This window comes from Chrysemys picta, chromosome 12 (genome assembly GCF_011386835.1).
Source record: "Chrysemys picta bellii isolate R12L10 chromosome 12, ASM1138683v2, whole genome shotgun sequence".
Classification (NCBI taxonomy): Eukaryota; Metazoa; Chordata; order Testudines; family Emydidae; genus Chrysemys; species Chrysemys picta.
In genome coordinates, this window is record NC_088802.1 from 1,897,095 (window position 1) to 1,924,081 (window position 26,987).

The window sequence follows — 26,987 nt, forward strand, 5'->3', positions numbered from 1 at the left end:
TGGGGGCAGCGCTCCCCCAGAGAAGAGAGGGAGCCCAGGGGCCGGAGGGGGGCAGCGCCCCCCCAGAGGAGAGGGACCCCAGGGGCCGGATTGGGGCAGCGCCCCGCCCAGGGGCCAGATCGGGGCAGCGCCCCGCCCAGGGGCCGGATCGGGGCAGTGCCCCCCCAGAGGAGAGGGAGCCCAGGGGCCGCATCGGGGCAGTGCCCCCCCCCAGAGGAGAGGGGCCCCAGGGGCCGGATCGGGGCAGCAGAGAGGGCCCAGCTCACCGGCAGGCCGCCATCCGGGCGCTGGCTGCGGCTGCCCCCTGCGTAGCTGGATCCTGGGGCCCGCAGGCGGGAGCTGAAGGGGCCCGCACAGGCTCTGTGGGGAGAGAGGAGAGTAGGTGAGGGGGGTCCCGGTGGGAGGGGGCCCCCCCCTGGAGCTCAGCCCCCCCCCCCCACTCACCTGCCCACTGCTGGGGCTCGCCCCCCCGGACTGCTCAGCTTCCGGTACTCGGGGAAGGGCTTCATCTCCATGGGGTGCAGCTGTGGGGAGAGGGGGGCAGGGGTCAGCCAGGGCTCCTCCTGCCCCCCACCTCCCCGGGCCAGCCAGGGACCCTGCCGCGGCCCCTCCCACCCCCCTTACCTCCGTGCGCCCCATGCCATGGGGGAAGGTGCGGACGGCCGAGGGGACCAGGCGCCCGGCCAGCTGCCCCGGGGGCCGCAGGGCCGGGGTGACGGGCACCAGGGGCAGTGGCGGGGGGGCGGCTGGCGCCCCCTGCTGCAGGGAGCCGAAGTTCACCACCGGGGGCAGCTGCGACTCCACCATGGGCATCAGCATCTGCAGGGGGGAGAGGGGTCAGCGCATGGGGCGGAGCCAGGGGCGGAGCCAGTGAGCTGGGGGCGGGGCTCACCTGCTGGGCAGGGCCCGGGCCCTGAAGGAAGTTGCTCTGGTTGGCCTGCGGCAGGGAGCCCGGGTAGAAATCCGAGGGGGGGTTCAGCTCCTGCCGCACCTGGGGGGAGGAGGAGGAGCCGGGGATCAGGAGGAGGAGCCAGGCACGGAGCCCCGCCCCCTTCCCCCCCACCCCCAGAGACCCCCCCATACCTGGAGCAGGGGCTGCTCGGGGCCCAGCTGGCTGGCGCAGAAGGGGGGGCTGTAGAGGAAGGGGGGGGCCGCCTGGTAGAGCAGCCCCGTGGCCGGCAGCTTGGCCAGCTCGGCCGCCTGCAGGGCCGAGAACTCCACGTACTGCCCCTTGAGGGCCACCCCCGAGAGCAGGGCCGAGCCGGGCAGGACGGGGGCCGCCGGGGAGCCGGGGGCCGGGCCGGGCTGCAGGTACAAGTGCTGGGATCTGCGGAGACAGACGGGGTCAGCGGGGACGCGGCTGGCTCTGGGGCGGGGACCCCTCGCCCGACACGCGGCTGGCTCTGGGGCGGGGACTGGCTATCTGGGGACCCTCGCCCGACATGCGGCTGGCTCTGGGGCGGGGACCCCTCGCCTGACACGCGGCTGGCTCTGGGGCGGGGGCTGGTTATCTGGGGACCCCTCGCCCGACACGCGGCTGGCGCTGGGGCGGGGACTGGTTATCTGGGGACCCCTCACCCGACAGGCAGGTTGCTATGGGGAAGCGGGGGGCAGGGGCTGGTTATCCGGGGACCCTTCGCCTGACAGGCGGGTGGCTCTGGGGGGGCAGGGCAGGGGGCTGGGCACAGGGGGACCCCTCGCCTGACGCTGACATGCGGCTGGCTCTGGGGTGGGGTGCGGGAGCTGGTTATCTGGGGACCCCTCGCCCGACACGCGGCTGGCTCTGGGGCGGGGACCCCTCGCCCGACACGCGGCTGGCTCTGGGGGGGCAGGGCAGGGGGCTGGGCACAGGGGGACCCCTCGCCTGACGCTGACATGCAGCTGGCTCTGGGGCGCGACCCCCGCTCCCCTTACCTGTACGGATGCAGCGAAGGGGTCCCCGGGCGGAAGCTGCCGTTGAGCTGGGACTCCACGGGGGGGCTGGGCACCTGCTGGGGGGGGCAGAGGGCGCGGGTCAGACAGAGGGCCAGCCCCCCCCGCCCAGCCCCCCTGCCCCGCCCCGGCCAGACGGAGGGTACCTGGGCCACGCCGGGCTGGCTGCCGTAGAAGAGCTCGGGGTAGGGCCGCTGGCTCGCCCCCCTCTCACCTGCAGGGGGAAGCAGTGAGCAGTGAGACCCCAGGCCGGCCCCACGGCCCCCCAGCGCCCCATGCCGCCCGCCCCTACCTGAGTACGCCGAGGGCTCCGCGGGGGGGCAGGGGGCCGGCCCCAGGGCCAGGGCTCTGGGCTGGGGGGCCAGGCTGGGTCTGGGGGGTGGGAGCAGCTCCCATTCCCGGGACACGCCCGCCAGCTGGGGAGAGAAGAACAGCACATGAAAAGCGCCCAGCCCCCTCCCCCAGCCGGGACCCGACCCAGGAGTCCTGGGACGCCCCTCCCACTCCCCTCCCCCGGCCGGGACCGGACCCAGGAGTCCTGGGACGCCCCTCCACTCCCCCTCCCCCGGCCGGGACCGGACCCGGGAGTCCTGGGACGCCCCTCCCACTCCCCCTCCCCCGGCCGGGACCGGACCCGGGAGTCCTGGGACGCCCCTCCCACTCCCCCTCCCCCTCCCCCAGCTGGGACCGGACCCAGGAGTCCTGGGACGCCCCTCCCACTCCCACTCCCCCGGCCGGGACCAGACCCGTGAGTCCTGGGACGCCCCTCCCACTCCCCCTCCCCCGGCCGGGACCCGACCCAGGAGTCCTGGGACGCCCCTCCCACTCCCCCTCCCCCGGCCAGGACTGGACCCAGGAGTCCTGGGACGCCCCCTCCCCATGCCGGGACAGGACCCCGGAGTCCTGGGACTCCCCAAACCCAACCCCCTCCCAGAGCCGGGACAGGACCCAGGCATCCGGGCCCCTCACTCACCCCCTCCGTGAGGCCCGGGGCCGGGGGCTCCTTGCCAGGTTTGTTGCCCTCGCTCACAAGCAGCCCCAGGTCAGTGTCCTGCGGGGACGGGAGCCAGGTGAATAGAACCCAGGTGTCCTGGCCCTCAGCCCCCCCAGAGCCAAGCCCCCCCGGCTCTAACCACTAGACCCCACTCCCCTCCAGAGCCAGGGGAGAATCCATGCATCTAGGCTCCCATCCTCCCGGCCTGGGTCAGGACCCAGGCGTCCGGGGTGCTGCTCACCTTGTCGCTGGCCCCGAACTGGATGGGGGGCCGGTGATGGGGGTCGCTGGCTCCGGGCCGGGCTCGGACCCCCCCCCGCTCTCCCTGGCCATCTCGGCTCGCTGGGAGCGCTCCGTCCCAATGGGGCCCGGGCCGGGAGGGGCCCGGGGGAGAGCCGGGGGGCTGCCGGCCTGCTGGGGAGGGGAGAGGTAAGTCACGGCCCCCAACCCCGCCCCCCAGCCGTTCCAACCCCCAGCCCGTCAGCCGCCGCCCCAGCCCCCACTCCTACCTTCTTGTCCTTGTGAGGGCTGGTGTCGTTGGGCGCCGGCCTCCTGCCCTGCTCCTGGGGCGCGGCTCCCTCGGCCCCGGGGACCACGGACTCGGGGCCCCGCGTGCCCCCACGCCAGGCTCAGGGGTCGCCTTCAGCCCGCCGTCGGGGGAGCTGCGCTGGCTGCAGCTGGCGGACGAGACCTGAGAGTCGCTGCTGAGATCCACCCCGCTGTCCGACTGGCTCATCTGGGGGGGTGGGGGGGTTAGGGGCAGCCCTGAGTGCCCGGGCAGAGCCCCCTGCTGCCCCCCACCCGCCCCTGCAGCACAGCCCTAGCGCCGCCCTGTGGCCATGGGGAGCCCTGACTGCCCGGGGAGAGCCCCCTGCTGCCCCCCGCTCCCTGCAGTACAGCCCCTAGTGCCACCCTGGGCAATGGGGAGCCCTGACTGCCTGGGGAGAGCCCCCTGCTGCCCCCGCCCCGCCCCCTGCAGTACAGCCCCTAGCGCCGCCCTGGGGCCATGGGGAGCCCTGACTGCCTGGGGAGAGCCCCCTGCTGCCCCCGCCCCGCCCCCTGCAGTACAGCCCCTAGCGCCGCCCTGGGCCATGGGGAGCCCTGACTGCCCGGGGAGAGCCCCCTGCTGCCCCCGCCCCACTCCCTGCAGTACAGCCCCTAGCGCCGCCCTGGGGCCATGGGGAGCCCTGACTGCCCGGGGAGAGCCCCCTGCTGCCCCCCCCCCACTCCCTGCAGTACAGCCCCTAGCGCCGTCCTGGGGCCATGGGGAGCCCTGACTGCCCGGGGAGAGCCCCCTGCTGCCCCCCCCCCCACTCCCTGCAGTACAGCCCCTAGCGCCGCCCTGGGGCCATGGGGAGCCCTGACTGCCCGGGGAGAGCCCCCTGCTGCCCCCACCCCGCTCCCTGCAGTACAGCCCCTAGCGCCGTCCTGGGGCCATGGGGAGCCCTGACTGCCCGGGGAGAGCCCCTGCTGCCCCCCGCCCTCCCCCCTGCAGTACAGCCCCTAGCGCCGCTCTGGGGCCATGGGGAGAGCCCCCTGCTGCCCCCCACCCCGCCCCCTGCAGCACAGCCCCTAGCGCCGCCCTGGGGCCATGGGGAGCCCTGACTGCCCGGGGAGAGCCCCCTGCTGCCCCCCCCCTTCCCCCTGCAGTACAGCCCCTAGCGCCGCCCTGGGGCCATGGGGAGCCCTGACTGCCCGGGGAGAGCCCCCTGCTGCCCCCCCCGCCCCCTGCAGTACAGCCCCTAGCGCCGTCCTGGGGCCATGGGGAGCCCTGACTGCCCGGGGAGAGTCCCCTGCTGCCCGCGCCCCGCCCCCTGCAGTACAGCCCCTAGCGCCGCCCTGGGGCCATGGGAGCCCTGACTGCCCGGGGAGAGCCCTCTGCTGCCCCCCACCCCGCTCCCTGCAGCACAGCCCCTAGCGCCGCCCTGGGCCATGGGGAGCCCTGACTGCCCGGGGAGAGCCCCCTGCTGCCCCCCCCTTCCCCCTGCAGCGCAGCCCCTAGCGCCGCCCTGGGCAATGGGGAGCCCTGACTGCCCGGGGAGAGCCCCCTGCTGCCCCCGCCCCGCCCCCTGCAGTACAGCCCCTAGCGCCGCCCTGGGGCCATGGGAGCCCTGACTGCCCGGGGAGAGCCCCCTGCTGCCCCCCGCCCCGCCCCACCCCCTGCAGCCCAGCCCCTAGCGCCGCCCTGGGGCCAGACTGCCCGGGGAGAGCCCCCTGCTGCCCCCGCCCCGCCCCCTGCAGTACAGCCCCTAGCGCCGCCCTGGGGCCATGGGGAGCCCTGACTGCCCAGGGAGAGCCCCCTGCTGCCCTCACCTCCGTGCTGACGACGTCTTCAAAGGCATTTAACGGGTCGATCCAGGGCTCCACGGATCTGGGCCGGTAGCTTTTCCTGGGGGCACCTGGGGGGCAGAGCTCGGGTGAGGGGATCTATCAGCAGCCACCCAAACTGCCCCCTGCCCCCAGAGGAGGATCCAGCGCCCCCAGCGCGACTGGGTCCTGCCCCTCAGCTCCTTACTGGATTGCAGCCGGCTCCAGATGTGGGGCGCCAGCCCCTCGGAGGAGCTGCTCCTGCCGCGCGGGCCCAGGTGGGCGCCCGGGGGGTCCTGCTTGGGGCCGGGGAAGCCGGGGCTGTGGGAATAGCCCAGGGGGTCCTGTGAGGGACAAAGAGGAGGAGTGTTAACGCCGGGGGGGGGGGTGAGCGCTTGGGGGAAGGGCCCCCCCGGTTCCCACCGTCCCCTCTCACCTCCTGTTTGTGGGGCCGGTCCCGGCGCCGGGGGAGGAAGCCGTTAACCCCGGGGACGTCGCCCAGGCCCCTGGCGCCCGATTGCAGCAGCTGGGCCTTGGCCAGGAACAGAGGCTCTGAAACCGAGACGTGGGGTCAGTGTGTCCCTGCCTGCTAGGGGGCGCCGGCTCCCACCCAGCCCCACGGGCGGGGACTGGCTGGCTCAGGGGGGCAGGGAATGGGGCCCAGGGTCTATGCCCGCTAGGGGGCGCCGGCTCCCACCCAGCCCCACGGGCGGGGGACTGGCTGGCTCAGGGGGGCAGGGAATGGGGCCCAGGGTCTATGCCCGCTAGGGGGCGCCGGCTCCCACCCAGCCCCACGGGCAGGGACTGGCTGGCTCAGGGGGGCAGGAAATGGGGCCCAGGGTCTATGCCCTCTAGGGGGCGCCGGCTCTCACCCAGCCCCACGGGCGGGGACTGGCTGGCTCAGGGGGGCAGGGAATGGGGCCCAGGGTCTATGTCCTGTAGGGCAGTGGGCTCCGACCTTTTTACACCCAAGATCACTTGTTGAGTTTAAGGGCAACCCAGGATCTACCCCGCCCCTTCCCTGAGCCCCCGCCCCCTCCACCCGCCCGTCTGTCCGTCACTCCCTCTCCCCAGGGGTTCGGGGTGTGTGTGCGGGCTCTGGGCTGAGCCTGGGGCAGGGGCTTGGGGTGCAGCCCTCTGGGAGGGGGCTCAGGCTACCCCACCTCGCTCGCCCCCTGCTCCCATCCTGGCTGGGTTGGGGCCGGCGCGTGGGTCTCAGGGCAGTTCCCCACAGCCCGTGGGGAAGGCAGCGGCGCCGTTACCTCGGCTGTAGCCGCCCGGGTGGGCGGGGAAGGGAGCCGGCGGCGTGGGGCCCGAGGCGTGGGTGGTGCCGGGCGGGGGTTGCTTGGCGCGGGCACCGTGACGGCTGCTCAGGTCGGCCAGGGCCTGCTGGATGCCGGCCGGGTCGCTGGGCACAACGTGGTCCAGCCGGTAGACGGCGCTGGTGGTGGGCCCGGGCGGCAGGCTCAGGCCCGGGGGGCGCTCCTCCGCCGGGCGGCTGGGGGGGAGAGCGAGTTAGGGGGGGTAGCTGGGTGCCCTCCAGTCCTGCCCACCTGCAGCCCCCCCAAACCTGCATCTGCCCCCCCAGAAATGTGTCTGTGCCCCTTGGCCCTGCCCACCTGTGTCCCCCCCCAGTAACGGTCCATTGTCATTAACGACCTGTGCCCTCGTTATGAGCCCACAGCTCATCAGTCCCCATTAGTGCCACCCGCATCTCTGGCTCCCACCCACCAGGGCCTGCGGGCCACTGGCAACACTGCCCCCAATCCCCGACCACCCCCCCATGTACCCCCCGCTGTCCCTATGTCCACCCCCATTAAGTGTCCCCCTCCCCCTCAGCCCCCACACCTGCGGTTCCTGGGCGAGGGCCAGGTCCTCTTCTCCCCGCGGCCCCCACCGGGCCCCCCGCGGCCCCCGGCCTTGCCCCCGCTGCCGGGCCCGGGGTTGGGGCGCCGGTTCTGCCGGTCCATGCCGGGCCGCTGGCTGGAGAAGCTGCGCTTGGACATCTCCTTGCGCTGGGCGAGGGTCAGGTCGGCGCTGGCCCCCCGGCCCCCCAGGGACGGTGTGCCGCCCCCACCGCCCCCCCTTCAGGAAGGCTTGGGGCGGGGGGCCCCCCGGCTCCTTCTCGCCCGGCCCACCGCCCCGGCGCTCGGTGAAGTCGCTGCTCTCCGAGGCCGTCTCCCACTCCTCGTTGGCCTGGTCTGAGTTCTGGTTGGACAGGTCCGGGGACTTGGCACCAGCTGGGCGCCGGGAGGCTGTTTCCTCCGCCGGGGTGGGGGGTGGCAGGTATGGCGGGGCCCCCGGCCCGCCCCGCTGCTCCCCATTGAGCCGGGCCGCGTTGTCCCGCTCCTGCTTCAGCCGCCGGAAGCGGGGCGGCTTGTCCTGCTGCTGCGAGCGGCCGTGGCGCCGCCGACGGGGGGGCCGCTCGAAGCTGCGATCCGCCGCGCCATTGGGGGGCGGCCCCTGCTGCTTGGGGGGAGCCTGGAACGCGGCCAGATCCTCTGGCACCGGGAGAGCCGGCCCCAGCGCCGCTTTCTCCTTGCCGGGCGAATCCGGCGTGGCCTCTGGCTCCTGCTTCTCCGGCTTCTTCCCGGGTGGGGGCTTGGCCGGGGGACTCCAGGTGCTGGCTGGGGGGCGCCCCCCCCCACGGCCACGCCGAGAGGGCACGCCGCGGGGGGTGAAGATGCGGCCGCCGCGGGCTCCTGGCTCCGAGAGGCGGGGCGGGATCTTGTCAGCGAAGCGGGGCAGGGCGGCCGGGCCCCGGTGCCGCTCCTCCTTGACGGGCTGGGGGGCCAGCGGGGGTGGGGCAGCCTCCTTGTCCGAGTGGGCCACGTCGCTGGCGCTCTCGTGGGTCTCGCTGCCGGTCTCCGAGCCGCGCTGGCGCCGGCGCTTGGGGATCTCCTCGTACTCGGAGCCCTCGCTGCGCGTCTCGCTGGCGTTGCGGGGCCGGGCGCCGCCCCCGCCACCTGGGGGCCCCGGCCCCTCCTCCAGGCGGTAGAATGGCTCCCGGTAGCTGCGGAACTCCCTGCTGCGGCCCCGGCCCCCGCTGCCCCCGGCCGCGCCCGCTGTAGGCGCCCCGGAAGCCACGCCCCCGGGCGAAGTACTCCCCCCGCCCCCGGGCGCGCCCGCGCCCCATGTAGCCTCCGCCCCCGCGGTCATAGGGGCACTCCCGGCGTCGGCGGGTGGGCGACAGCGCCCCCTGTGGCTCCTTGGGGGGCCCCGCCACACTGCCGTTCACCAGCACCTTGGCTTTGGCCTCCTTGCCTGGCTTGGGGGGCTCCTTGGGGCCGGGCTGTGGGTCCGGCTTGGCGCCCGCTGGCTCGGTGCCCTCTTTGGCTTTGGGGCGCAGCTCCTCAGCCTCCTCCTTGGGGGGCGCAGGTTTCTTGATGGGCCCGGCTCTGCGCGGGGGCTTCTCGCCGCTCGGCGGCTCGTCCGCCCGCCGGCTGCTGCCCGGCCGGGGGCCCCAGCGTGTCTCTGTCTTGGCCTCGCGCCGTGGCGGCCGGTGGAAGTCGTGCGGCTGGCGCGAGGGGCGCTCGGCCCGGCGCGGCGCCTCCTCCTTGGGGGGCAGGGCCAGCTCCTCCTTGGGAGGCAGGACCGGCTCCTCCTTGGGGGGTTTCTTGGGCGCTGCCAGGGGCTCCTTGGGCTCCTCGGTGTTGGGGGGCTTCTCGTCCGGCTGGCGCTGGGGGGGCTGGGCCAGGGGCTCGGGGCGCCCATTCCTGGCCAGCTCCCCTGGAGCGTTGGGGGGCAGGGCGAGGCTGGCTGGCCAGGGCCCCCCCGGGCGGGGCTCGTCCCCCGGGAAGCGGTGCAGGGGGGCCGGGGCGCCGTTCTCAGTGAAGGCCGGGTAGCTGCCCACATAGGGCTGGGGGGTGGCGGCCTCCCGCAGGCGAACGGGGGGCGTCTCGCTCCTGGGGGGAGAGAAGGGGCGTCATGCCTCAGCCCGCCAGCTGGGCCCTCCACTACCTGCCCCAAGCCTGGCCCCCTACCTCCCCTGCCCCACGCCCGACCCTCCTGCCCCCACCCCATCAATGCCCTCTGCTCGGCCCCACAGCTCCCCAACCCCCCACAGCCCCTGTCCCCCCCACTCACCGCAGGCCCTTCTCCTCCTCATCTGGCTGCCGGAGGGGCGAGGCGAGGGGCCGGGGGTCGGCGGCAAAGACGTCTCCCCCCCAGGCCAGCTTGGGGTCCATGGGTGGGGTGCCCCGCTCCCGCAGGATCTGGGGGTGGCGCTCAAACTGCTCCGAGCTGGAGCCCCCGCTGTCCGAGCGCTCGCGGGACAGCAGACCTGGAGGGGGGCAGAGAGCACACGTCAGAGGGCCGGCGCCCCTGGGTTAGAACCACGGGCCCCCCGGCTTAGACTAGCCCAACCCATAACGGAGGCAGCCCTGCTCCTCCCCCCCCACAACGCACTTGGCCACCGGCCAGGGCAAGGCAGCAGTCACATGACCCAGGAGTAGGTGGGACCAATGAATCACAGGACAGGCCAGAGCAGAGGGGAGGTGGGACCCAAACCACTGCAGCGGGCTGGGTCACATGACCCTGACCAGGAAGCTGAAGGGGAGAGCATGGGAGGCCTGATCATGTGACCAGGTGTGGGTGGGGCCCACAGGTCATCTGGAATCCCAGACCAGGAAGGACCTCGTGAGGCGTCCGGTCCGGTCCCCTGCACTCAGTATTATCCAGACCATCCCTGGCAGGGGTTTGTCCAACCTGCCTTAAACCTCCCCCGGTGTGAACCCGCGACAGGACGTTTTTCCTCATGTCCAACCTACACCTCCCTTGTTGCAATTTAAGCCCCTTGCTTCTTGGCCTGTCCTCAGAGGTTAACGAGAACAATTCTTCTCCCTTCTCCTTGTAACAACCTTTCAGGTACTTGAAAAGTGTGATCCCGTCCCCCCCCCAGTCTTCTCTCCTCCACACTACACAAACCCAGAGCTTTCAATCTTCCCTCACAGCTCAGGGGTTCTAGACCTGCTCTTCTCCGGACTCTCTCCAATTTGTCCAACATCTTTCCTGAAATGTGGGGCCCAGAACTGGACACGACACTCCAGCTGAGGCCGTATCAGCGCGGAGCAGAGCGGGAGAATTACGCTCACAACACTCCTGCTAACGCAGCCCAGAAGGATGTTCGGGTTTTTTGCAACAGCGTCACACTGTTGACTCCTATTTAGGTTCTGGTCCACTCTGAGCCCAGATCCCTTTCCACAGTACCCTCCCTAGGCAGCCACTGCCCATTGTGTCTGCAACTGATTGTCCCTTCCTAAGTGGAGAACTTTGCATTTGTCCTACTAAATGTCATCCTATTGACTTCAGACCATTTCTCCACTTTGTCCAGAGGATTTTGCATTTTAATCCTGTCCTCCAAAGCACTCGCAACCCCTCCCAGCTCGGTATCGTCCACACCCTTTATCAGTGGACTCTCTCTGCCACTATCTAAGTCACTGATGAAGATATTGAACAGAACCAGACCCAGAACCGATCCCTGCGGGACCCCACTCGTGATGCCCTTCCAGCCGCACTGTGACCCACTGATCACTACTCTCTGGGAACGGTTTTCCAACCAGTTCCGCACCTTATAGTAGCTCCATCGAGGTTGTATTTCCCTAGTTTGTTTAGGAGAAGGTCACACGAGACAGTATCAAAAGCCTCACTAAAGTCCAGATCTACCACGTCTCCCGCTTCCCCCTACGCACGAGGCTTGTGACCGTCACAGAAAGCTCTCAGGCTGGTCTGACACGACAAACCCACACTGACCGTTCCTGATCACCTCATTATCTTCTAGGGGTTTGCAAATCGATTGCTTAATGATTTGCTCCATTATCTGTCCGGGTACAGAGTGAAGCTACTGGGCTGTAATTCCCCGGTTTATTTCCCTTTTCCCGTCTGCCAGGGCTTCTCAGAGAGACTCGCCAATGGCGCCGAGATCTCCTAGGCTGCATTTCATCCGGCCCTGGTGATTTGAAGGCCTGTAACTCGTCCAAGTCATTTTTGACATGTAGACATGACCCAGGCCACAGGAGGGGGTCATCAATGGGTGATCACGTGACCCAGGTCTAGCCCAGTTAGTGTGTCACACCCTGGGCCAGGCATGGGCGGGGCCAGCGGGTCACATGACCCAGGCATGGGCGGGGCTTACCAGAGGGGTGCACCCCGGGCGGGTAGAAGTCCATGGGCGGCCGCCCCTGCATCATGCGCGGGTCCATGTAGGGCGGGATCACCATCCAGCGGGGGTCAAAGTTCATCTGGGGCATGGGCGGGGGGCGCCCCATGGAGCCCGGGTACATGGCCTTGGGCGGGGCCTGCTGCTGGGGGGGCGGGGCCTGCTGCTGCCCCGCCCCCTGCGGAGGGTGGATACCGGGCGAGGGGCCCAGGCCCGCCAGGGAAGCCGCTGCCACCTGCTGCTGGGGGGAGGCGGGCGCCGGGGGCGGCCCGTGCTGCTGCTGCCACTGCTGCTGCTGCTTCAGCAACTGCTCCTGGGGGGCACAGAGGGGTTAGGGACCCCCCGCGCCGCTCCTCACCCCCTCGCCAGCCCCCCAACGGCTCCCCCGCGCCGCTCCTCACCCCCTCGCCAGCCCCCCGCCGGCTCCCCCGCGCCGCTCCCCGCCCCCCCCGCGAGCCCCCCGACGGCTCCCCCGCGCCGCGCCTCGCCCCCCCGCGAGCCCCCCGACGGCTCCCCCGCGCCGCTCCTCGCCCCCCCGCCAGCCCCGCGCCGCGCCTCGCCCCCCCGTGAGCCCCCCGCCAGCTCCCCCGCGCCGCGCCTCGCCCCCCCGCGAGCCCCCCGCCGGCTCCCCCGCGCCGCGCCTCGCCCCCCCGCGCCAGCCCCCCGCCTGCTCCCCCGCGCCGCGCCTCGCCCCCGCGCCAGCCCCCCGACGGCTCCCCCCGCGCCGCTCCTCGCCCCCTCGCGAGCCCCCCCACGGCTCCCCCGCGCCGCTCCTCGCCCCCTCGCCAGCCCCCCGACGGCTCCCCCCGCGCCGCTCCTCGCCCCCTCGCGAGCCCCCCCACGGCTCCCCCGCGCCGCTCCTCGCCCCCTCGCCAGCCCCCCGACGGCTCCCCCCGCGCCGCTCCTCGCCCCCCTCGCGAGCCCCCCCACGGCTCCCCCGCGCCGCTCCTCGCCCCCTCGCCAGCCCCCCCGCCGGCTCCCCCGCGCCGCTCCTCGCCCCCTCGCCAGCCCCCCGCCGGCTCCCCCGCGCCGCTCCTCGCCCCCTCGCCAGCCCCCCGCCGGCTCCCCGGCGCCGCTCCTCGCCCCCCCCGCCGGCTCCCCGGCGCCGCTCCTCGCCCCCCCGCGAGCCCCCCGACGGCTCCCCCGCGCCGCTCCTCGCCCCCTCGCCAGCCCCCCGCCGGCTCCCCGGCGCCGCTCCTCGCCCCCCCGCGAGCCCCCCGACGGCTCCCCCGCGCCGCTCCTCGCCCCCCGACGGCTCCCCCGCGCCGCTCCTCGCCCCCCGACGGCTCCCCCGCGCCGCTCCTCGCCCCCTCGCCAGCCCCCCGACGGCTCCCCATGCCAGGCTGCAGCCCCCCCACGAGGGCCCCCCAAGCCAGGCTGCAGCCCCCCCCCGGGGCCCCCCAATGGCTCCCCCATGCCAGGCTGCAGCCCCCCCCACGAGGGCCCCCCAATGGCTCCCCCATGCAGGGCTGCAGCCCCCCCCACAAGGGCCCCCCAATGGCTCCCCCATGCAGGGCTGCAGCCCCCCCCACAAGGGCCCCCCAATGGCTCCCCAAGCAGGGCTGCAGCCCCCCCCCCCCCCAAGCGAGGTCCACCACAGTCCCCCTCCTCCAGCCCAGCACCCCCCAGCTTACCTGCTGCTGCCGCTGGAACCGGGGCGGCAGAGACTTCTGGTACTTGGAGTAGCCCAGGTTCTGGGCCAGGGGCGGCTGGCGCGGCGGCACCACAGTCTCGCCCTTGGGCTCTGTCTTGGGCACGGCAGGGGCCACAGGGGGGGCCGGCACCACCACTGGCTCATCCGGGACCTCGGGCACCTCCTTGGGGGCGGGCGCCGCAGGGGGCTCGGCTGGGGGAGAGCAGGGGGGTGAGTCGCTGGGCACGACACGGGAGCGGAGAGGCCTCACCTGGCAGCCACAGCTGAGATGTGGCCCCTCTGGGGCGGGGCAGGTTACCCGGGGCCCCCGAGACGCGGCCCCTCTGGGGCGGGGCAGGTTACAGGTTACCTGTGGCCCCCCGAGACGCAGCCCCTCTGGGGCAGGGCTGGTTACCTGGGACCCCGAGACGCGACCCCTTTGGGGCGGGGCAGGGGGCTGGTTACTCGAGGCCCCTGAGACGCGGCCCCTCTGGGGCGGGGCAGGAGGCTGGTTACCCGGGGTCCCCGAGACGCGGCCCCTCTGGGGCGGGGCAGGGGGCAGGTTACCCGGGGCCCCCGAGACGCGGCCCCTCTGGGGCGGGGCAGGTTACCCGGGGCCCCCGAGACGCGGCCCCTCTGGGGCGGGGCAGGTTACCCGGGGCCCCCGAGACGCGGCCCCTCTGGGGCGGGGCAGGTTACCCGGGGCCCCCGAGACGCGGCCCCTCTGGGGCGGGACAGAGGACAGGTTACCGAGGGCCCCCAAGACGCCTCCTACCTAGCCCGGCGTCGAAGCTGCCGCTGGTGCTGCTGCCGCTGCTGCGGGGTTTGCTGACCGGGGCTGGCTCCTCCTGGTCTCTCGTCTCCTCTGGGGGGGCAGGGGCCGGGGGGGCAGCGGCCGGGGGGCTGGCGACGGCCGGGGGCGGCGGCGGGGGGGCGGGCACTTCCTTGGGGGGCTCGGCTTTGAGGCGCTTGTCCGGGGCCCCAAACTTCTCGTCCAGGCGCTTGAGCTTCTCGGCGCAGGCGGCCCGGCGCTCCTCCTGCATGCGCCGCTCCTCCTCCTCCCGCCGCCGGCGCGCCCGCTCCACCGCCGCCGAGATCTCCGAGGAGGACTGCTTCCGCCGCTGGCGCCACGCCTCGTCCTCGTCCTCCGGCGCCGGGGGGCGCGCCTGGGGGCAGGTGGGGGTCAGGGGGAGCCAGGCACCTCCCACCGCCTCATCCCCGGCCCGCAGCCCCCAAGATCCCCACCCTGCAGCCCCCCCCATGTCCCCTCACCCCCCCCAGATCCCTGCCCCACAGCCCCTATATCCCCCCAGGCCCACACCTTTCCTCTATACACCCCCTAAATCCTATTCTATCCCCCCAATCCCACACCCTATGAATGCTCCATCCTCCCCAGGGCTCACACCCACTGCCCTCAGATCCTTCCCGGAACCCTCCCCCCCCGACACTCACTGGGAAGTCGTTGGGCTGCCCCCAGTTGCCCCGATTGGGGGGTGGGGGTGGCGGTGGCGGGGGGCGAGGTGCGGGGGCGGCGGGCGGTTCCTTGGCCCCCTCCGGGGGGCGGGAGCCCTCGGCCCAGGCCGCCTTGACAGGGGGCAGCTCCTCCTTGGGGCTGCTGGCCTTCTTGCCCTCGGGGCCCGGCCCCTCGCTGTCCTGGCTGGGGGGCAGAGGGCAGAGATCAGCAACAAACGCAGTGAGATGGGCCACGGCTCGGATCGGGGTGGGTGGGGCCGCGGCAAGCCCGGGGGTCTGATGCGGGACTGAGCCAGGGGGTGGGGCGGACGGGTCAGCGGGTCTGAGCTGGGGGACTGGATCCAGGGTTGTGGGGCTGGGCAAGCTGGTGGGTCTGATCCATGGGGCTGAGTTGGAGTTGGGGGGGGCAGGGATGTGGGGCACGAAGGGCCGGTTCCAGGGGCATGGATGGGGCAGTAACTCTGAGGTGGGAGGGGTCGGGATGGGGCCGGCGGGGGGCCGGGGTCCCTCTTACTGTTTCTCGGCCCCTTCCTCGTCAGACTCTTTGCCGTCCTCTTCGTCGCTGAATTTCAGCTTCTCGGTGTAATCCACCTCCTCGTGCGCGCCTGGCCAGACAGAGACACCCGGCGTCAGAGCCTGCCCCACAGCCGGACGCGGGGGGCCCCGGGGCTGTGTGTCGAGGCCGGGGGGCAGCGGAGGAAAGGAGCTCCCCCCCACCCCCTGGATCCCCAGCGGGGGGCGCTACCTGCCCAGCCTTCGTCGTTCTCCTGGTCCAGCTCGTCGAACTCCTTCAGATCGTCCTGCCGGAGCACGGGCGGGCGGCTCACCGGCTCCGCCGCGCGCTGGGGGGGCTGCGAGGGGCGGGGCCCAGCCAGCCGGGGGAACCTGGGGGGAGGGAGAACCATGGAGGGGCTAGGGACAGAACCCAGGAGTCTGGGCTCCCAGCCCCACCCCCCTGCTCCAACCCACTCCCTCCTCCCCCCTCTTCCTCCGATCCAGGGACAGAACCCAGGAGTCCTGGCAACTGGCTGCAACCACTAGATCCCACTCACCCCCAAAGCTGGGAAGAGAACCCAGGCGTCCTGACAGCCCCCCCCAACTCACCTCTGTGCGTCCGGGGTGGGATAGCGGTAAGGTCCCTGCGGCCCATACGGAGGCGGGAACGGGAGGTACGGGGGGTACATCTGTGGGGAGACGGGCCGTTAAGGGGGCCCCCCAATGCTGGGGGGAAGAGTTCAGCCCCCACCTGTCCCCCCATAAACCCCAATCTGCTGAGCTACCTTCAGTCACGGAGATGGATCACTCCCTGGATAGGTGTCCGCCCCCCAGCTCTTCCCTCCCCCCACTCCCCAGGGAGCAAACGCCCCCGCCCTGCCCCTCCCCACAGAGCATTCCTCCTGCCCCCCACCTTGCCCCCCCCCCACGGATCAAACCCCCCTGCCCCTCCCCACAGAGCAACCCCCCCCCCCGACACTCACGAATGGTGGCATCATGCCCCGGTAGGGAGGGAAGTGGGGCGGGGCGGAGGGCTGCATGCCCACCCCGGCCCGCCCGTCGGGGGCTCCGGGGTGCTGCTCGGGCACCTCCCCGTCAGTGCCCCGCCCGCCTCCATCCCGCCAGCTCGTCGCATCTGCAAAGGAAAGGGGGACGGGGTAAGGCAACGTGCTGCCGGGGGGCTGGTTATCCGTGGACCCCTGGCCCACCACAGAGATGCAGCTCCTCTGGGGTGGGGCGCAGAAACGGGGGAGCAGCTGAACAGAACGAGGCCGTGACCCGCAGAGAAGGGGTCTCCCCAGTCCGGTTGCCATGCGCGGGAGGGACCGGGGGACACACCCTGGGGCAGGCAGGGGCTGGCCAAGGTTTGGCTGGCATAGCCGGGTTCAAGGCTCAGTTAGGGGGCCCAGCACTTTGGGGTCTTTGATGACAGAACATCACAGGCCCCCAGTGCTGCCCTGGGACACCCCTGCCGGGGAGGGGTGGGACTCACTCTGGGGGCGGAGGTTTGGTCCGGGCCCATACGACGCATCGGTAGTGTCCTTTTCTTTGCCAGCTTTGTCCTGGTCTCCAGCCGCCTGCAGGGTCGGAAATTCCTCGCGAGAGAATCGCGACAGTAGGCTTGATCCCTTTCCACCTGCGGAGAGAGGGAGGCTGACTGACTAGCCCACCTCTATGACCCCGGAGGACCATGGAACAGAAAGAATTGTCCCCTCTATGACCCCGGAGGACCAATGATCTTCCAGCTCTATGACTCTTCAGGACCAAAGGGGTGAGAATTGCTCCGTCTCTGACCCTGGTGAACCGATCAGCATCCAGCTCTTTGTAGCTAGACGCAAGAGGCTGTGACGTGCCAACTCGCCAACCCTGAGGGCCAACGTCTTTCATTTCTATGACCCTGGAGGACCAAGCCAGGGAACTGCCTGGCAGAATGAGACTGGGGCCCACCTAGCCTGTCTCTGAGTGGTCAGGGTCAGCTGCTTCAGAGCCCAATGGGGGTGGGCGTGTCCTTCCGGATCACTGGCTGAGCAGCTGGGTCACGCCCTGGACAGTTGGTGGTTGGGGTTCAAGCCCTCACATCTCATCCCCTCTAACTGAGCCATTGAAGTGTCTGAGCCTGCTCGGCTCTTTGACTCCATGACATCAAGGGGCAGAGAGTTCCCCGGGTTAACGTTGTGTTTGACATTAGTGCATCCCCCAAAGAAGCCCCAGCTCCCTGCAGCTCAGTGCCCCCAAGCTCCACTCCAGGGGATCGGTAAACGAACTCACCATCTCCTTGCGCTCCATGGGTAACGCTGGCCTGTGCCCAAGACTTTACCCCGCTTGCTACTGTAGGGGGATTCTGACAGAACAAAGGAGGGGGAGGGGTTAGTTTGACTGGGGACTGCAGCCCCCTTACCAGCCTCCCAAGATCCACCCCCAGCCCCACGTTCCCAGATGCTCATTGAACAGCTCCCACTGGCTGATTCTCTCTCAGATCCTGCCAAGGCTGGGAAGCTCCTTCGGCAGAGAGCGGTTACAGGCCGCAGCACCAACCTCCAGCACTAGCGCCCCGTGGCCCTAGGAAATGCCAGCGGGGTCTAGGGGCCAGTGACATGGACGCAGGCTGGTTGCAAGAGAGGGAAATCCTGGGTTCTCTCCCCGGCTCTGGGAGGGGAGTGGGGGCTGGGGGGTCAGAGCAGGGGGGCTGGGAGCCAGGACTCCTGGGTTCTCTCCCGGCTCTGGGAGGGGAGTGGGGGGCTGGGGGGTCAGAGCAGGGGGGCTGGGAGCCAGGACTTCTGGGTTCTCTCCCGGCTCTGGGACGGGAGTGGGGGGCTGGGGGGTCAGAGCAGGGGGGGCTGGGAGGCAGGACTCCTGAGTTCTCTCCCCAGCTCTGGGACGGGAGTGGGGGCTGGTGGATCAGAGCAGGGGGGGCTGGGAGCCAGAACTCCTGGGTTCTCTCCCGGCTCTGGGAGGGGAGTGGGGGATGGGAGCCAGGACTCCTGGGTTCTCTCCCTGGCTTTGGGAGGGGAGTGGTGTCTAGTGGTTAGAACGGTGGGCTGGGAGTCAGGACTCTCCTTGTTCTCCATCCTGGACACTGTTTGGGGAGTTCCCCTAAAGGCACCCCCAGGATCTTGATCTCTGTCAAGGGAGACACCCCCCACCCCAGTGTCTTCACCTCGGGTGCTGTTGGGGGTCGTTTCGGTGGGTTTGAGGCAGACGTCTGTGAAGCCGGCGGCGACGGCGATTCCGGCGGCTGAGCTGTCGAGGCATCGGTACTGAGACGGAGGGAATGAACGAGGCAGAGAGAGAGAGAGACAGACACACAGACTTCAGACCTGGGGCCTGATGGGAGCTGGCGCCCCCTAGAGGGGAAAGGCCCCACTCCCCTGGGCCAGGCCCACCCCCACTCCGAGGGGGGACGGCTCCTCACCTCTTTGGGTCTGACTGTTCCTGCTTGCTTGCCCATCCTGTCCCGTCTTTTGGTACTAGTGAGACGTTGGGGTCATTGCCTTTGTTCTCCGCTTTTAAGCTTGGCAGGTTCGCAGGGGGTGGCATACGCCGGGCAATGGCAACTTTCCCGAGACTCTGCAAGCCATGGCGAGGGGCTACTGTAGGGGGAGAGAGGTTAGGGCCTGTTCTGACCCCCCGCCCTGCTCCCTGCAGCACAGCGCCCCCTCCGGCCCCCTCCCTGCAGCACAGCGCCCCCTCCGGCCCCCTCCACCCACCTCCCTGCAGCACAGCGCCCCCTCCGGCCCCCTCCCTGCAGCACAGCGCCCCCTCCACCCACCTCCCTGCAGCACAGTGCCCCCTCCGGCCCCCTCCCTGCAGCACAGTGCCCCCTCCGGCCCCCTCCCTGCAGCACAGCGCCCCCTCGTGCCTGTACCTGTGGGTTTCTGAATCTCTAAGGACTTTCCCTTGTACGTATCAAACAGGTTGAGCGACGAATACTTTTTTCCATCCTTCCCCTTTGCTGTTTGCCCCAAACGATCTGACATCGCGCTGGAAGGTCATTGAGTACGTTGGTTCCTCCTGGCGCCTCGCGAAACGTGCCTCTGTCTGCAGGGAGGACAGTGGTGAGAACCCAGGTGTCCTGGCTCCCGGGCCCACCCCCTCTAACCCCACCCCCCCGGCTAGAGCCCGGGACAGGACCTGAGAATCCTGCCATTTTTCTGCCCTTCCTAGTTTCCTTGTCGCCTTTACAAATTTGCCTTTGCGCTGAAAGTGGGTGTTTCAAGGGGAATCGGTTTGAAGCTCTGTGTTTATGTTAGGTCCCACACAAACCACCTCACCCACTTCCTCCGAGAGACCATTTTAAAAAAAGAAAACGACGGAGACAGCATCAGACAAAGTGACCCCTGTTATTTTTATGAGAGTGGTTGAGTCCCGTATGGTTTTTATTTTAAGTCCAGGAACGTGAGGGTTTGTTATAACAATAGATCAGCCAATCCAGCATCCCTGGGAAAGGTTTTGCTGCAATTTTGCTTTGGATTTCAAACTTTCCCCTTGCAACATAAACAACAGGGGGGTGAAGGAGATCTGGCTCTGAATGCAGTCCATACTTCCTCCAGGCCACGCAACAGGGAACCAGGAATGAGGGGGTATTTCTGTAGTTCCAAACAAACAAGGGAAGATGAAACTGACGGGGGTAATGTGGCCCTGAGGCAGTTGGTGTTTTCCTTCCGGGTCAGACCTCGGGCAGGGAAGGGAAGCATTTCTAACCCCTGGGGTTAGTTTCACTCCATCCTCAGTGTCTGCGCCTGCCCCTTTAAGGACACGTCCTTGACTCACCCTCTGAGCCTGAGCTCAGCACAGCTGAGACGCCTGGGATGATCGCAGGGTCTCCCTGACAGCTGGGGTCCAGCTCAGCGCTGGGGTCGCATGAGGACATGGGATGGGGCTGTCTTGGATTTCAGGAGGGGCAGCTCACCCCAAGTGCCTGGCGATGGGGAAACCCCGCCTAAAGCTGCCTGGAGTCAGCCATATGAAATCTCAGCCCTCCAGCTCTAACCCACCAGCCTCCATTCCCCTCCCAGAGCTGGGGAGAGAACCCAGGAGTCCTGGCTCCCAGCCCCCCCTGCTCTAACCCACCAGCCCCCACTCCCCTCCCAGAGCCGGGGAGAGAACCCAGGAGTCCTGGCTCCCAGCCCCCCCTGCTCTAACCCACCAGCCCCCACTCCCCTCCCAGAGCTGGGGAGAGAACCCAGGAGTCCTGGCTCCCAGCCCCTGCTGTAAAGCAGGACCGGTGTCTCGCCAAGGGATCTGCAGCACTTTCCAACCGAAAGCTAAATCTGTGCACTCGCTCTCTGAAATCACCGCGCCCGATTTCCCCATACTTCCTGGCTGAGCCAACACCCCGAGCCCGGAGCCGGAAGACACAGCCGGGCAGAGAGGCTGCAGCTGGGAGGAATTCTCCAGAGCCCAGCCAGGCTGCAAGCGCTCCCTTGGGAGGGCCTGGGAAAGGGGGAATAAAACTGGCCGCTTTTAGCAGCCATGGGGGCGAAAGGGAGGGGTGGTGGGAAAAGAACCAGGGATGTCTCTCCCCTCCACCCCCAGCGCAGACCGATTTAGGGGGAGGTTTGGGGAGGACAGAATCCATGGCGCAGAGAGATGGGATTTGGAAATCACAGGCCATGGGGCGGCTACTGTCAGGGAAAGAATAACGGAACAGCCGACAGAATTACACACCCTGTCGTTTGGGATTTCCAGCCTGCCAGGGGAACAGGTGAGATTCCCTCGCCTGGGTGACACAGCAAAACTCAGAGCAGATGATCTAATGGTCCCTTAAAACCCATGACTCCACTGCCCCAAACCGACAGGTGATAATGTTACAGCCACACCCCAAGGAGGTCGTCCTGATATTGATGGCTGGGCTTATTTTCACAGATTAAGGCCAGAAAGGATAACTCTCAGCCTGGGGCTACGTCTTCACTACCCGCCTGAATCGGCAGGTAGAAATCCCTCTCTTGGGGATCGAATTATCGTGTCTCATCGGGATGCGACAATCGATCCCCGAATCGACGCTTGTACTCCACCAGCGCAGGTAGGAGTAAGCGCCGTCGCTGGGGGAGCCGCGGAGGTCGAATTGCCGCCGTCCTCACAGCGGGGTAAGTCGGTTCGGATATGTCGAATTCAGCTACGCTATTCGCATAGCTGAATTTGCGTATCTTAAATCGACACCCCCCCCCCTCCAAGTGAAGACGTAGCCTCAGTCTCACCCCCTGTACAACAGACCACTGCTCTGCCCTGAATTAATTCCTGGCTGGATTTTCAGAGGGTGGGGAAGGAAGCAGGAGGACAGGAACCTGTGACAGAGAAAATAAAAGCAGAAACACAATCCACCCCGAGAACAACCCCTAAAATAGCCTAAGAATAAAGGGGGGGGGGGAAATCAATCCTTACAAAGAACAATTATCCAATCTGGACGGAGTAAGTAAATAATATCGCTGGCAAAAAACCATCCTGCTAATGGAGAGGTGTAGCCAAAGCATCCAGAATTATCGCTAACAAAACTACTATTAAGCAAGGAAGGGCACAAACAAATCCACATGAAAACTAGGCAATCCTCTTACAATCTACCCAGAATAATCAACCGCTGTTAAACGAGGAGGGATGGAAGGAATCAAGAAAAAACCACTGATCAAGAACAGGAGGGGGAAAAAAAGCCAGAATCTTAATACATACAAAGATTGTAAATAACCCACGCAGCGCAAAGACATCGGTACGAGCCTCTGTGTTCCTAATGGCTACCAGTATTAATTCATTTCTCCAGTGGGTTATGGACGCTGCTCTGTAGTCGTAAATACCATCCTGCATTTTCTTTCCAGAAAGGCAGCCGTGTGGCCTAGCAGATAACGTGCTGGACAGGGACTCAGGACACCTGCCTTGAACTAGCTCCGTGCTGGCCTCTTGGGTGACCTTAGGGGAAGTCACTTCCCCGTGACTCAGTTTCCCCATCTGTAAACTCAGGAGAAGGATATTGACCCTTCTTAGTAAAGCACTTTGAGAGCTATCCATGGAAAGTGCTAGGTAAAAGCTAAGGGTCATTATCGCGGGGTGGGGCCCAAATCTTAACAACAGCTTTTTTTGTCTCAAGAGCAGTACACCTCTACCCCGATATAACCCAAATTCGGATATAACGCGGTAAAGCAGTGCTCCGGGCGGGCGGGGCTGCGCACTCCGGCGGATCAAAGCAAGTTTGATATGATGCGGTTTTCACCTATAATGCGGTAAGATTTTTTGGCTCCCGAGGACAGAGATATATCGGGGTAGAGGTGTACCTGTATTTGCCAACACTTTAATTCTTATTGTGTATGTGGATTGTTCACACCTCTCTATTTGTTAGCAAGACATCCAGAGCCACAAAGATTGTTAAGATTTAAAGGGGAAACAATCTAGTTATGGAGTAAACACTTTACGAAAACACTTAACAATACTATGCATGCCTCTTATCGGTCGGCAGTACCTTGTGTTAACAATGTCACACCAAATATGGCTAAGAAATACAAGATATTGTTAAGAAATATTGCTAAGAAAGAAAGAGAATACAGGATATTCTTAGGAACAAAGGTTAAAATGCACCCAGAATAAATATCCTGTTAAATATTGTTAAACAGAACGTTAGCAATATACACACACAATATACACTGTTAACAAACGAACAGGGGGTACAACTACCACAGAACGACAGAAACGTAGGCCTGGAAGAGAGAATCTAGCCCATCCAGGCAGGATTAAGTGTACCTGGTACATAACTCCACAGTGAAATACAAATATTGTTAGATAAACAGGACCATCACATCGTAAAGTGAGGAGTAGACAAGACAATATTAATAACTGGTCCAATTCACAGCTGTGTCCACTAGATCCCGAAAAATACAAAACATTAACATGATTTAGATATAATTAAAGGGTGAATGATACAGCGCGGGATTAACACGTATCGTGTGAATGCCCATCTTTGAAATTCTGTGTTAAGATTGTAACACCATGACAATTATCTCCCACAAATGGCTGCAAGTTACTTAGAGATCAAGGGGCAAAACACCTTTTTTGGGGGGGTGGGGGAGAACCTTTATTTTACAGATATTTGATTGGCAGATGGAAGGAAGCTGTCGGAGAAGGAAGCAGAGAGGTTGCAGAGAGCACCAATCCCGCTACATCTGAAGTATCCAGGAACAGGGCAGCATCCACTCGAACTCGCTGGGAAAGTGACAATTGATCCTGTATTTTATCTTGTTTTGGGACCAGGCAAACCCTCGCTATTCAGGTGTCCGGTTCTTTGCACAAATGTTGATCATTCAAATGACGGATTTTCCAGTCACACGTAACATCGGCTGCCCCTCGAACTGTGAATGGAGCTTTAGAATAAGTGTAATTTTGGGGCCTCTCTAAGAGAGATGATGCGTGCTAATATTCGTGGATTATTTATCTAGTAATTAAAGGGCAGGTTTAACGATCTCTCCTGGCCTTACTTACAGGTAAATCAGAATTCTTCCTCCGGTCTCTTTGCAGCAATGGTATACATTTAGTTCCCTACCACGAAACGTAGAAATTTGGCTACATTACGGATGCTCCATCTTGAGCACCGAAGGGAGACGAAAATAAAGATTCCCCTAGGAATAATTTTAGCATCACCCCCACAAAAAGCGGATCCATTCACAACTCAGCAAAACGTACTGGTGTCGTCGGGTAACAATAAGTGTACAGAGAGCCGGTTATTCTGAATATCACTGCAGATGGAATTAATAAACCATTCGGATCTGGCATTCATCAGCATAACCAGGGTGGTCCCTGATGTCAATACACAAATACAGCTCGAGCGGGGGGTTAGTTCATTATAATGTCTGTTCATTTAGAATGGTTTATTAATTTAGCATTGTCTTTGGTAGAGTGCCACCGGCATACTCCTGGGGAGCCTCTTAAAACCTTTACGATGATTGAATTCATGAATGTTTTTGCATCATAAATTCCAGGGGGGTAAGAGACCCCCAGCCTTAATCTGAGAGTCACCATGATACACAGATACGGACTGACTATTCAATTCATCATTAGATGTCAAAGACACCTCACCGGACCATGCAAATCAGAAGACCCCACCCATAATTTTAGCGGCTTCCTTTCCCCCCATTCCTAATTTTCTTGTAACCCTAAGCATGCTGCCTAATTAACCTTGATTCTTCGGTTCTGTCCCAGCCCTCCAGATTTTCACGAGAAAGACAACACAAAATAGGGTGATAATTTGCCCCAACTGCGCACACCCACGTTTTAACGAAAATAAAATAGCGAGGGAGACCAACCCCACTTTCCCCCCTTCGCTCCCCCATCTTTTAAATGCCCACATAATGGTCAGGAATTTCAGTTCCATCTGTATTATTAGTCCTACAGTAGACAGCACGGTATGCATTCTTCATTATATTCTCTCCTTTTTATTTAAATTACCAACTCCACAGCCCCAAAACGTAATGGCTTTCTAAAGCTAAATTCACACAGATCTCTATTTTACTTCTTTCCTAGTTTAAAATAAAAAAATCAAGACCAAATCCCCTCCACACCCCAAATTTCACTCTCAACGTAATTTAAAAAAAATAAATCCGATAATGACGGAATATAAATAATGTAGCTGCTGAAGCCTGAGTTGGCATTATAAAGGGGTGGGGTAGTATTTCGATTCCACCTCCCCAAATTCAATGATATTAGCCCTAAACGTTCTTTATGAGAAAAGGATAATTATGGGGTAAGAAAGAGAAGTAAAATAAGAATCCAGCCCCCAAACCCAACACAAACCCGCTGATTCCCACCCTAATCACAGACTGATAATGAATCTGGGATTGTTGCCTTCAACTGGTAGGTGTAGGGCGGTGCTGAAATATAGGGTAGAGTTCAAATTGACCACCCCAAAACGGCAGCACCCCCCTCCCCAAATAAACATCCATGTGGATTTTGGTTTTTTGTTTGTTTGTCATTGGGGCTTATTTCTGTGGGGGGTGATACCCAGACCTTCCCTCATCCCGTCACCACACCCCAAATGTGAATCACCCCAATATCATTTTAAAGGAGGGACTGACGGGTTTGTAGGGGTAAAGCTACACACCACCACCAAAATACACCCCCAAATCTCCACACCACCATGATTATCATTTAAATTGCCAATGGTTTCTTTTTTTAGGGTGGTATCAAACTACTGGCTAATTCACCCCCTATTCTACTATGAGCACCCCATATTTTCTCCTTCCATTGCAATGGAATATTTTTAGGGTGGGGAAAATTAGGAAAAGCTCCCCCCTGCTTCATAATCACCTTCCCCTACCCAGATTTCAGCAACACCCCGATTTCCAGCAGCCTGAAAATGTGGGACTGGATGACCCTCCCCCCCCAGTAATTTAAAAATACGAGGGCACTGCCAAGAAAGGAGGGGGTTCATTTAGATCCACCCCCCTGCTGTGTCTTAAACCAACACCCCAGAATGAGGAAAGTTGTCTATTACCCCCAAATTGGGGTTGGGTTGTATTTTTCTCTTTTTACAGCGGTTTAAGATTTTTCTCAGGTGTGGTTGAAAAGAAAAGGAGGTTTATACGAGATCAACAGGCATGCACCCCAAATTTCAGTACCATCTCTCTAGCGCAGATGGGGTTTTTCAGATGAATTCAGGGTGCCACTTTAAATAACAGGAGGGAAAGAGAGAAATTAAATGGCACCCCTGTTCTGCCACCAGCATGCACCCCACATTTCAATGACAGACCATTATTTCCATGAGAATTTCGTCTTACCCCCCGCAAAAGCGGGCTGGGTTTTTGGCAGTGACTTAAATACTTTAGGGTGCTCTAGAAAGAATGAAAAGAGATTTAATTAGCCCTGATTGACTCCCCCCAAATCACAATACCCCAATACATGAAACAACTCCACCCCAGAAATACAGATGAGGGTTCACTTAGACGCAGCCCTGCTCTGGCATCAACGTGCACCCCAAAATTCAGTCACCCCAATAGTAGCATCAAAAGCCCACCCAAAATGAGCGCTGAGGTGTTCCCTGGGGTTGATTTTTTTTTTTAGGGAAACCGAGAAAGCACAATGAGATTCACCCCTTGGCCAGGCATCCCCACGGACCCCAGATTTCTGTGGTACCCCAAGACCGCTCCTACAAATGTGCTGGGACCCCACAAAGAGCGGGCAGGATTTTTCCAGTGGGTTGAATCGTGGGGGCAAAATTGACAGCCATGGGGAGGAAGGGGGCAACAGCAGCCTTCACCCTGTCACCCCTCACCTGCCCAGCCCCCCCCCGATACCCTCACCCCAAAAACCCCATTAACCCCCCATTCCCATTTAAACTTCTGGGGTAGCTTCAGTGGCTTTGAAATTCTGGGGCCAAAAGGGGGGTGCAAGGGGATCCAGCCCCCCCACTGCATACACCCCATGGTGACCCCTCATGGAGCCCACACCCCAGGGGGGGGACAAGTTTTGGGGAATTGTGGGGGCACTACTCCCCTCTCAACAGTCACTTGAACCCTCCTCTCTGAGGCTCGGTATTGGGGGGGTTAGTGACCCCAGACGCCCCCCAATGGGGCAAATGCCCCCTGGAGGTGGTAGTGGAAGCGATTTGGGAGGGGATGGGGGGGTCCAGGGGGGAGGATGGGGGCCCCCGAGGGGCGGATGGATGTGGATGAAGATGGGGGGGGTAGGGAGAAGGAGAGGGCTGGGAACAAGATGGCGGAGGCCTGAACGTTCTACCGGCTCGAGCCGAGCCGTCTCCCCCCCGCCCCCTTTCCAGGGGCTGAGAGCCGAGCCCAGCGGGTCGGAACCGGGTCGATACCCACCTCTTCGGATCGGGCTCGGTCCGCTCTATCCGGATACGGGCTTCCCGAGAGCGGATGGGGGCGCCAAGCGGAGGATGGATGCGGATTACGGCGGGTCCCCCCCCCCTTGTTTTATTTTTTTTTTTCCAGGGCCCGATGTGGGAGCCTCGGCGTCTCGGCACCGACTAAACGGCCATCCGGGTCCCAGGCCCCGGCGGCGCAGGA

The 26,987-nt window shown here is 64.8% G+C and overlaps 1 protein-coding gene across 1 annotated transcript; it reads right to left on the minus strand.

Annotated features, from left to right (window-relative positions):
• Positions 1-2,006: 2,006 nt before the first annotated feature.
• PRRC2A (proline rich coiled-coil 2A) lies at positions 2,007-26,987 on the minus strand. Its single transcript, XM_065564030.1, is given in 26 exon segments — positions 2,007-2,146; positions 2,225-2,348; positions 3,168-3,340; positions 3,436-3,662; positions 5,240-5,325; positions 5,442-5,577; positions 5,670-5,785; positions 6,496-6,731; positions 7,082-7,318; positions 7,320-8,278; positions 8,280-9,138; positions 9,320-9,515; positions 11,367-11,703; positions 13,025-13,236; positions 13,799-14,189; positions 14,476-14,680; positions 15,011-15,101; positions 15,242-15,381; positions 15,601-15,680; positions 15,975-16,126; positions 16,484-16,627; positions 17,260-17,332; positions 18,149-18,248; positions 18,404-18,581; positions 18,857-19,029; positions 26,784-26,987. Coding segments are annotated over 25 exon segments (5,568 nt in total). The 5' UTR covers positions 18,969-19,029; positions 26,784-26,987; the 3' UTR covers positions 2,007-2,142.